Source organism: Schistocerca gregaria, chromosome 7, assembly GCF_023897955.1.
Source record: "Schistocerca gregaria isolate iqSchGreg1 chromosome 7, iqSchGreg1.2, whole genome shotgun sequence".
Lineage (NCBI taxonomy): Eukaryota > Metazoa > Arthropoda > Insecta > Orthoptera > Acrididae > Schistocerca > Schistocerca gregaria.
In genome coordinates, this window is record NC_064926.1 from 130,677,272 (window position 1) to 130,689,384 (window position 12,113).

The window sequence follows — 12,113 nt, forward strand, 5'->3', positions numbered from 1 at the left end:
CACTCCATGACGTACCTGATGCAGCGACCGCGGATAGTATTCCGAAAGAAAAACAGTCTTCGGTGCAGGGAAGCAACACGTTCATTGGCGCGCTTAACTCTTCTGGGGCATCATCAGAAAATTTCCAGTATATTGAAAATTACAGCATATTAAAATTTTGTGATGACATCCCAGAAGGCCAAAACGTGTCAACAAACGTATTCATTCCCCTGTCACCGATTTGTTTATCTTTCACCGTGATATAACTTTGCAGTTTCACTTAACAGTATTGGTGGACCCTGTATGTACAATGTGTTGCGAACACAGTTAGTAGTCAAGAAACAATAAATTAAAAGGTCATGCGTGACGCTGAAGTTATACTGCATGGACAGCGAAATTGTAATAAAGAATAACTTTTTTCCTTTCATTACTTGACGAAGGATAACGTGAGAAAAGGTTTCGAAAAGGTTCGCAATTATGTGTAAAGTTAAAATTGCTACACCAAGAAGAAATGTAGATGATGAACGGGTATTCATTGGACAAATATATTATACTAGAACTAACATAAGATTACATTTTCACGCAGTTTGGGTGCATAGATCCTGAGAAATCAGTACCCAGAACAACCACCATTGGCCGTAATAACGGCTTTGATACGCCTGGTCATTGCGTCAAACAGAGCTTGGATGGCGTGAACAGGTACAGCTGCCCACGCAGCTTCAACACGATACCACAGTTCATCAAGAGTAGTGACTGGCGTATTGTGACGAGCCAGTTGCTCGGCCACCTTTGACCAGACGTTTTCAGTTGGTGAGAGATCTGGAGAATGTGCTAGCCAGGGCAGCTGTCAAACATTTTCTGTATCGAGAAAGGCCCGTAGAGAACCTGCAAAAGCGGCCATGCATTATCCTGCTGAAATGTAGGGTTTCGCAGGGATCGAATGAAAGGTAGAGCCACTGGTTGTAACACATCTGAAATGTAACGTCCACTGTTCAAAGTGCCGTCATTGCGAACAAGTGGTAACTGAGATGTGTAAACAATGGCATCCTGTACCATCACGCCGGGTGATACGCCAGTATGGCGATGACGAATACACGTTTCCAATGTGAGTTCACCCTGATGTCGCCAAACACGGATGCGACCATCATGATGCTGTAAACAGAACTTGGATTCGTCCGAAAAAATGGCGATTGCCATTCGTGCAACCAGGTTCGTCGTTTAGTGCAACACCAACGCATGCCCTCCTGTCTGTGACGTAGCGTCAAGGGTAACCGCAGCCGTGGTCTCCGAGCTGATAGTCCATACTGCTGATAACGTCGTCGAACTGTTCGTGCAGATGGTTGTTGTCTTGCAAACGTCCCCATCTGTTGACTCACCCGATCGCGACGTGGCTGCACGATCCGTTACAGCCATGCGGATAAGATGCCTGTCATCTCGACTGCTAGTGATAGGAGGCCGCTAGGATCCAGTAAGGCGTACCGTATTACCCTCCCGAACCCACCGATTCCATATTCTGCGAACAGTCATTGGATCTCGACCAACACGAGCAGCAATGTCGCGATACGAAAACCGCAATCACGATAGCATACAATCCGCCCTTTATCAAAGTCGGAAACGTGATGGTATGCATTTCTTCTCCTTGCACTAGGCATCACAACAACGTTTCACCAGGTAACGCCGGTCAGCTGCTGTTTGTATGTGAGAAATCGGTTGGATACCTTCCTCATATTAGCACGTTGTAGGTGTCGCCACCGGTGCCAACCTTGTGTGAATGCTCTGAAAAGCTGATCATTGCATATCATAGCATATTCTTCCTGTCGCGTCTGTAGCGCGTCATCTTCGTGGTGTAGCAATTTTAATGGGCAGAAGTCCAGTCCGTGTAATTTGCGTGCCGGGAGTTACGCTTCCTTGCGTCATATACACTGTTTTTAACTTTAATGCTCGACTTATCCTGTTAAGCCTTTTACGTAAGATAATTTTAAATTTATTTAATTACTCAATACAGGTTTCCGTTGTTCTTGGAAGCCGGGAGATAGACGGCCTGCAACTGGGACCAGATGGTGTGGAGACCGTTTTTGTCAGGCATGTGTCAGTGGAAGGTTCGTATGAAGAAAAGAGTTAACACCGTCATCAAGTTCACCGTCGCAACTTGATATGTTCAAGGTGGTCATTCAAACTTAATAACTCCCTCCCGCATGCATATTCGCATGCTTGCCACAGACTGACAAATCTAAGTAGTGTACAGTTCGACCGTTTCTTTCTTACCTTGACCTCGACGTTGGGTTGCGGGAGGCCTACGGAGCCGAAAGGTGAGGGCTTGGTGCTTTCGGAGGAGAGGGTCATGAGCTGCTCCGTCATGCCGTACATCTGGGTGGCCGCCAATTTGAACTTAGCCTGCAGCTGGGCCTGCGTGACGCGGTCCAGCGCCGAGCCGCCGAAGACGATGAGGCGCAGGGGCGTCAGGTCCGGCTGCGGGATCATCCTCAGCAGCTTCACGCCCAGGAAGGGCGCCATTAGGGTGCCCACCACCTGCAGCCAATGTTCCGTGAAATACAACGTAACTGTCGCGTCTTTCTGAAAAATAATACTCACTTTATCTCTCCACCCGCACAGGCCATGAAGGCCCAAAAGTACCCACCGGCCGCCGTGTCATTCTCGGCCTACAGGCGTCACTGGATGTGGATATGGAGGGACATGTGGTCAGCACACCGCTCTCCTGGCCGTATGTCAGTTTCCGAGACCGGAGACGCTACTTCTCAACCAAGTAGCTCCTCAGTTTTGCTCACAAGGGCTGAGTGCACCCCGCTTGCCACCAGCTCTCGGCAGACCGGATGGTCACCCATCCAAGTGCTAGTCGAGCCCGACAGCGCTTAACTTCGGTGATCTGACGGGAAGCGGTGTTACCACTGCGGCAAGGCCGTTGGCCCCTCACTTTATCTCACCGGACAAAATATTGATCATTCCCTCTAAACAACTTACTGCTCGCTTTGGAGTCCTCTACTTGGCATAAAGAGATACCACTGAATCGAATTGTGGAAAAAGAAATTTATGGCACAACCCAAGGAAAAGATCAGTTCAAAGGACACACCCAGACGCATCAAGGAATTATGAATTTGGTAGTGGAGGGACTTGCGGCGGACAAAATTGTAGAGACGGAATGAGTAAACAATTTCAAATGGAAGTAAACTGCAGTTGAAGAGACTTTCACAACATAGATTAAAAGGGAGATCTCTACCAGATCAGTCTTCGTACTGAAGGCTTAGCCGGGAAAAATTTACAGCTTTGAAGAGCGCGCCGCAGTGCGTAGTGTGAAGCAGTCGCCCTCCGTTTCTGGCGGTGGCGCCGCTGTGGCAATCACAGCTTCGCTGTCTCCCTCTGGTGGGGAAGGGGAAAGGTAGCCTGTTCACGTGCATTTAAGGGGGCGTTAGTGGCGAGTCTGGTCAGTTGGTCAGCCGGGTCAGTATGGGGTCTGCCCGTCGTCCGGAGTGCTAGTATGTGTTAAGCCGCCAGTCTGCTCGAGTTTGTTCATGCTATGGTCATTTGCAGTTGGATCGATCGGTTGGTCGGTCGCGCCCCGGGACACAAGATGACTTCTCCGTCTTGAGCGTTGGCGCATGTGAGGTCGCCACGCCAGTCCAGTGGGCCGTGCCATATAGAGAGGGGAGTGGCTTCGCGGCCGACTCGAGAGCAACAGGAGTCAACCCACGACGTCGGTCTGGCCGGTGCGAGCTGCGACGCCGTGGGACGGAAGATCTGCGCGCCTTCCTGCGTCCGTTAAGCGGCTGACAGCGGACGGTTCGGGAGAGCGTTTTGGGCGTGCTGCGCCAGAAATCGCACTTATTACAAGTTAAGTGATTCGTCATGTGTTGTATCATTTACTTGTTAAATTCTACTTGTTTTCTTGGACAGTCCCTTGACCCCAGCTTGCTCGTTTGTCTCTCGTCCGCATTTGTTAGGCAGTTAGTGTCTCTCTGTCGGTCTGCCGTACTTCGGTGTTAACGAATTTATTGCTTGAATTGTAACGGCCGAATTCCTGAAATATGTTTTTATCTTGCCTATCATCTTGAGAGGAGGTATATGTGTAATGTAGAGCATGTTTGTATACTTTATGTAAGACTGCATTTCATGGGTTTTTTATTTAAATGGTCATTTTAGTATATAAAGTTGCCACCCTTCCACCATAAGTGTTTTTTTTGTTTTTTTACTCAAGTTGCACCTTCGGTGGCAAGTTAATTTCTTTTAATGTTAGTGTTTTGTACCATTTCCATCCCTCCTACAGGGCGCATAGTTTATGTGCTTGTATGACTTGTTAAAATTTTTAGTTTAAAGTAATCTAGTGTGTTGCACATTTGCACCAGTGTAGTCTTTCAGAGGTTGTTGTGAGCGGTCGTGACTACGGCCGTGTCAAAAGGCATCGGCAAGGTTCTCAGCCCAAAAGCTCATACTGTCAATATTTGTTCTTTCTGACTCTGAATAAAATTGAAACTTGATATTTTGAGGGTGCTTTCTGAGTATAATTTTAAATCTGTTTAAAAAAAAGGGCGTGTGGGGCTTTTAGGAATAAAATTTCCATTTGTTGAAAGAAATTTTTTTTTTCTCATTAGTTACCCACTGGCAACTACTTCCACTCTCACATAGTACGATTAAATGTGTTAATGTTCTTGATGAATCGCTAGTAAATAAAGTAAATTTTTAAGAAAAGGTTTTGAAAGTAAATTCACGGTTGAAAAGCCAGGAGAAAAACAGTAAAGAACTGGTACCAACGCTGGGTAAGTGGCTTTCCACTACTGACGTAAGTCATGGCAGTGAAGTGGAGAAATGGTGCGTCCGTTTATCAAATCAGTGGTCTAAGACAGGTCCTTGAGTAGACGTGGCAGAATGACAGAAAGGAACTATCGTGTTTGAACATTCCAGTTGTGTCGGCGCATTTAGTGGGACTACGGGTTGGAAATAAAACTCAGCCTCGATATCGGTCATGCCTTAATAAATGGCAACGGGTGGGAAACTTGCTGCTTCGGACGCGAGGTGAGTGGCTGGCTGGATAGTGGTTTCCTGCGTTGGAGAAGGTGACGAAAGCCCTGTGAAGGCTCGACATAGAGAGTTTGTCCCGGTCTCGGAAATGTTTGTCAAGACGCCTTGCGACCCCTGGAGTCGTTATGGTACATAGCGACTCTGGGAACACAGACACTGTTTTGCAAAAATAGAACGGAGGTCTCTCGGGAGCATCTAAAAGACTAACGCGGCCAGGTTGGGCTGTTCCCAGAAGAGTCGCTGTGGAACCAAGGCGAGTCTGGGAACACCGAGGCTGTTTTGCCAACCCTGGATGGATGTGTCTAGCCGACTGCCGAATGTTGCTTTCCCGTGGACAGTAAAAGCTGTGGCTCCCAGGCCACTGTTATACTGGAAAATGCGTCTGGATACAGCAAGATAGGCAGTGGGCTTAGCAGGGAACAGAATGACCAATGACAGCCCTTCAGGGTTGCTTATGAGACAGCCAATCATAAGAGGGCAGAGGCCAGGGGTGGTGTAGAGAAACACAAGAGTGAAAAGGGTAGTAAAGGCAATGAGTGTTGGTCCGGAGTCCGAGCCGGTAGCGGAACTGAGGCGTTGTCTGAAACAAGGACAATTGCAATACATGATAATCGAGATATAGAGCATCAAATATTTGAGGTCGTCGTTTCATTCATTGCAATCCCTCGTACATGGACGAAATTTCAGTCAAACAGGAACGACGTATGGTTGTTTCAGAATAAATTACGCTATAGTGTATTATTTACGACTTATATACTGATTTGAGCTGATAATACAGTACCACACGTAAGTTGTTTTTCCACAGATCACTGTATAACACGAACAAGAAACCATCATTTTCCATATTTAACTATTAAACAATCAGTAAATCTAAAAGTAGTGTCCTCAGACTGTAAAGTAACAAAAAATATTTTTATTCGACAAACTTTATTAGTTTTCAAAGCAACACTAGATTGTAAAGGTATTCCTGAAGCCATGATATACACCAACGAACATAACACATGCAGGGTGACTATTATTGAAATATATAAAGTAAAACTGTCATAACTTCTGAACGGTTGCGTTAGGACGTTGAAATGGCGTAGTTGACTGCGGGATATGACGGGAATTAGTATGGTATATATGGTTTGGTTTACCAACGAAGCCCACTTTCATTTGGATGCGTTCGTCAGTAAGCAAAATTGGCGCATTTTGGGGCACTGCGAATCGGCATTTCGCAATCGAGAAGTCTCTTCCCCTCAACGGGATACTGTATGGCGTGCAATGTCCAGTTACGGAATAATCGGTGCGATTTTCCTTGATGACACGGTGACTAGCGAACGGTACGTGAAGGTTTCGGAAGATGATTTCATCCAAATTATCGAAAGTGACCCCGATTTCGGTAAGATGTTGTTCATGCAATATGGAGCTCGACGTCATCGAAGCAGGAGAGTGTTTGATGTCCTGGAAGAGCAGTTTGGGGACCGCATTCTGGCTCTTGGGTACCCAGAGGCCACTGAATTGGGCTTCGATTGGCCGCCATATTCTCCCGATCTTAACGCATGCGGCTCTTTTTCGTGGGGCTGTATTAAAGAAAATATGTTAGCAATAACCCCAAAGCCAATGCTGAGCTGAAAACAGCCATTCAGGAGGTCATCGACTGCATCGATGTTCCGACACTTCAGCGAGTCATGCAGAATTTCGCTATCCATCTGCGCCACATCATCGCCAAATGGCAGGCGTATCGAACATGTCATCAAGTAATCCGAATATCTGTAGTAACGCTAAAATGTTGAATAAAGTGTGAAAGTGTTTGCACGTCGTAGTTCGTAACTAATTTACGTTGTTTTTTTTTCATGTAGTTCAATATTTGTCACTCTGTAATAATCCTCTATAAAAACCTAGTAGCAACGTAATCATCCAATAAATGAAAGAAATGCATTTATTCAATTACAAACATAAACTCCTGGAAATTGAAATAAGAACACCGTGAATTCATTGTCCCAGGAAGGGGAAACTTTATTGACACATTCCTGGGGTCAGATACATCACATGATCACACTGATAGAACCACAGGCACATAGACACAGGCAACAGAGCATGCACAATGTCGGCACTAGTACAGTGTATATCCACCTTTCGCAGCAATGCAGGCTGCTATTCTCCCATGGAGACGATCGTAGAGATGCTGGATGTAGTGCTGTGGAACGGCTTGCCATGCCATTTCCACCTGGCGTCTCAGTTGGACCAGCGTTCGTGCTGGACGTGCAGACCGCATGAGACGTCGCTTCATCCAGTCCCAAACATGCTCAATGGGGGACAGATCCGGAGATCTTTCTGGCCAGGGTAGTTGACTTACACCTTCAAGAGCACGTTGGGTGGCACGGGATACATGCGGACGTGCATTGTCCTGTTGGAACAGCAAGTTCCCTTGCCGGTCTAGGAATGGTAGAACGATGGGTTCGATGACTGTTTGGATGTACCGTGCACTATTCAGTGTCCCCTCGACGAACACCAGAGGTGTACGGCCAGTGTAGGAGATCGCTCCCCACACCATGATGCCGGGTGTTGGCCCTGTGTGCCTCGGTCGTATGCAGTCCTGATTGTGGCACTCACCTGCACGGCACCAAACACGCATACGACCATCATTGGCACCAAGGCAGAAGCGACTTTCATCGCTGAAGACGACACGTCTCCATTCGTCCCTCCATTCACGCCTGTCGCAACACCACTGGAGGCGGGCTGCACGATGTTGGGGCGTGAGCGGAAGACGGCCTAACGGTGTGGGGGACCGTAGCCCAGCTTCATGGAGACGGTTGCGAATGGTCCTTGCCGATACCCCAGGAGCAACAGTGTCCCTAATTTTCTGGGAAGTGGCGGTGCGGTCCCCTACGGCACTGCGTAGGATCCTACGGTCTTGGCGTGCATCCGTGCGTCGCTGCGGTCCGGTCCCAGGTCGACGGGCACGTGCACCTTCCACCGACCACTGGCGACAACATCGATGTACTGTGGAGACCTCACGCCCCACGTGTTGAGCAATTCGGCGGTACGTCCACCCGGCCTCCCGCATGCCCACTATACGCCCTCGCTCAAAGTCCGTCAACTGCACATACGGTTCATGTCCACGCTGTCGCGGCATGCTACCAGTGTTAAAGACTGCGATGGAGTTCCGTATGCCACGGCAAACTGGCTGACACTGACGGCGGCGGTGCACAAATGCTGCGCAGCTAGCGCCATTCGACGGCCAACACCGCGGTTCCTGGTGTGTCCGCTGTGCCGTGCGTGTGATCATTGCTTGTACAGCCCTCTCGCAGTGTCCGGAGCAAGTATGGTGGGTCTGACACACCGGTGTCAATGTGTTCTTTTTTTTCAATTCCAGGAGTGTATATAGGACGCACCACTGATCAACAATGACCTGCAACAGTCTATGCGTGGTTACTACTGATCATATTTCTCTTTCGCACCCTCAGCTGTCATTGTCTGTCAACAGTATTCTTCAGCATCGCTGCATTGTCGTCTCGAAGTAACTTGAGTAGTGTGTCCGTAACCCCAGAACAAGACGTCTTCGGCATCACCATGTCTGTCTTCCGCAATGGCAATGTATATCCTCGTTTCTTTATTTGATAAGGGCTGAATGTTCATGCAACGGACAATGAATAATACAAAATGACATATTCTTGCATTCCAAATAGTGTATTTCCTACGGGTTTTGTGACGTAGCATAATGACAAAGCTGATGCCGAGTTCTTAATAATATCCACTCCTTCCACCACCTCAAAGGGTGCTGGATTCTTTCTGCAGCTCTGAAGCACTGAAGTATATTGGCGCACATTCTCAATGTTTTCAATAATCCTTAGCATTTTTCCATATAGACCGAAGTTGCGATCCGCATTTACTGTATGAATATCCCCGAACTGGAAATACGTGTTGCATGGTTACGTCGTTTGATTCTGAAAGTGAAGAACAAAATCGTAACTCGATCATGTTTTTGTTTTCTCCTCCACACGAATCCGATAGAAGTATAAGAGTCTTAATATTTTTTGGCCGCTGGAGGTTCTTACTTATGACGTCATATAAAGAGAAACAAAGAGAATTTGAAGCTTTTTTGGTGTACCTCTGAGAAACCAATAAAATGTACTTGATTGGTCATTGTGTCAGTGAACATTAAATACATAGATCCACAGCAGCAGTAATTCTCAGTTTAGGCAGAGTCAGGTTCTGTGCATAATCAAACTCGAGCGCTAAGGTATCTATGTTGTCAAGTTTTGCCAACTTCAGATACTTGTACTTGAGTTTACTGTACTCCGCAACCTTAAGTTTGGGTTCTTCATATAGCTTTTTGTGAAGTTCATTTGGACTGACACTCAATATAACTTCACACTCCCGGGTGAAATCACAGTTATCAGTTCTTGGTTTTCGAAACGAATACGGACTATTTTCCCTAAAGAACTTATGATAAGTCTTATACTTTATCTTGAGTGCCGTATTCGTTTCATGGAGAAAATGTTGCTGTGTTTCCCTCTTCTATTGTAAGAGCTGTAGCTTCCAACGCCTTTAAAACTGGTTTCAAACGACTATCGGTAACTTGCAAGATACTTCGGAATAGGTATTTACAAAATGGTTCAAATGGCTCTGAGTACTATGGGACTTAACTTCTGAGGTCATCAGTCCCCTAGAACTACTTAAACCTAACTAACCTAAGGACGTCACACACATCCATGCCCGAGGCAGGATTCGAACCGGCGACCGTAGCGCTCGGGCGGTTCCAGATTGTAGCGCCTAGAGCCGCTCGGTCACTCCGGCCGGCAGGGATTTACAAACTAATGTCATATAATTGTTGCGTTTTATATGGAATGTATAGATGGAGCAACCATTCCGACCAGACTTGGGTGCATTAGATGTTCTAGATGGTGTTTTCTTTTCAATTAAACTTCATCAGTGTATCATGTGTGTTCTTCTCACCTAAATCTCAAAATCATTCATGCATCTGTTCTTGGTCTGTTGGGCATACTTTAAGATAGCATTCCTTTGTACTACATTTCTCACTGACTGCAAATTCTTTGATTTTCTTACCGGTTTTAGGCGTAATTGTGCTGAATTTCTCTTCTTCTTCGCGACCTCTTTCTTCCACTTCTCTTTCTGAATTGAACGTTTCCTTCCAATAGGTAGTTCTCATAATCACTCTCCATATTCGATATACTACCACAATCACTTTTCATATTTTGTTTGCACTCACTATGTACTTTCTATGCGATGTTGCCAAACGTAAATTCCACCCTACGAACATCCTGTCACTGACAAATATGTCTCCACTGGTACGAGCGGCGTGGAAGTAGTCTACTTTCTACGGCGGTCGGTAGAAAAACGACTTTGTGCAGCACGGCCGTCAAATGTTTCCAGAGGGCGTTGCGTCTGTCGGAGAGTAATAATAATTTGTGTGCACAAAGATTGGTTCCCACAGATCAAATTACTGTAGGAAACGGAGAAACGACTTAATGGACCTTAAGTCGTTTTCCCATGGAACATCTCAGTTGTGAAGGAGGAGGCGTGAGGAGTCGGAAGCAGCTCGGAGGACGAGAGGGCAGTTCACCAAGGACCGGTGGAGAACGGAGAGGCGTATTGCTCACTGTCAAAGGTAAAGCGCTGTAGTAAACTTATTGTAGTTTCATTTATTGGTGGTAGCAAATAATTTTGATCGGTCGAAGGCTACAGGACTGGTAGTTTGTGGGTGTTACTAAATTTCAGGAGGACTGATGGTATCTAAAGGTATAAAAGAAGATAATTTAAACTTTATTTGAAATAGTGTAAAGAAAGGGCGTTTATTAGACCATATAAATGCAGAAACTAAAGGATATCTTACTTGTCAAAGTGTAAAACCATGGAAATGGATATAAAGGATGTCAACAGATACCCTTTCCACTTTTTATTATATTGCTATGTCCCTTTAACAGTTAGTCTCTCCGCATGTAAGTGATAAATGTGCCATCATTCCTTTTTCAGCGTCAATTGTAATCTTTGTGTGATGATAGGCTGGACTTGCGTGTCGTGTCTATATTTCTGCGTTGGTTTCCCTACGGTTCAACGGACGCTGAGTCTTGGGGATTGTCAGAGAGGTCACTCATTGCGGATTAGAACAATTCCCCTTGTCTCACGGGGTGAACCTTTCATAGCGAGGCTGGTGACCCAAAATAATAAAAGTTATAAAAGCTGGCTTGAGACATTGATTTGATTAAGTAGAACATTTAAGGGAGGGAACATTGCACAGTGGCCACTGGTTTATCAATGCAGACTATCCAGCGTTTCTACTAGTAATTGTATATAACTCCCAGTCCCACTGCATATGAACAGTGGTCGTACAAAGCGCCTAGCCGACAGAAACTGGTGAAGAAGTGTCACGTTTTATCTACTACAACCGATTTCAAACTCGATAGGAATTGACTTCTGTAGGTGAATGCAAGTCCATCTCAACCACGTTCCGAAAAAACATTACGTGGGGCATTGCTTGCTATGGACATTTGGGGTCGGGTACCTCGCGAAAGCCCATTCATTACTCACAGTGGCACACAGAGATGGACGCCTTCAGTGGGTCAAACAATACAGAAATTAGGCAGTGACTGACTGGTGGCTCGTTGTGTGGCCCTACGAATCGCCAGTTCGTTTCTTTTCGAACAATGCGAGGGGTAGATTCAAGTGCGGACCAATTATGGTTTACTCCGTAGTGTGTGGACTGTGTTGTTCAAAGTAGAAGAACTTCTGTGATGTTTGGGCCCGATGATTTGAACATATTCATTCACATTACCTTGAACACGAATCAGGATGTTTATTTCAACATTCTAGGTGACTATGTTTTGCCTTAATTCCACATATGAATATATCGTTGACGTAAAACCACAAAGACAGTCGAGTTCACAGTTTTCTAGGTTTCACAAACACATAATCGAAGAGAATGAGTTTCGCAGGAGAGCTTCTGTAAAGTTTGGAAGCTGGAGGCGAGGTACTGGCAGAAGTAAAGCTGTGAGGACGGATCGTGAGTCGTGCTTGGGTAGCTCAGATGGTAGAGCAATTGCCCGCGAAAGGCAAAGGTCCCGAGTTCGAAACTCTGTGCGGTACACAGTTTTAATCTG

The 12,113-nt window shown here is 46.1% G+C and overlaps 1 protein-coding gene across 1 annotated transcript in view; it reads right to left on the reverse strand.

Annotated features, from left to right (window-relative positions):
- The window catches only part of LOC126282324 (uncharacterized), a 56,683-nt gene that overhangs the window by 21,736 nt on the left and 22,834 nt on the right, over window positions 1–12,113 (reverse strand). The window contains exon 6 of the mRNA XM_049981981.1: window positions 2,245–2,508. Within this exon, the coding sequence (XP_049837938.1) occupies window positions 2,245–2,508 (264 nt within the window). The remainder of the gene's footprint in view (window positions 1–2,244; window positions 2,509–12,113) is intronic.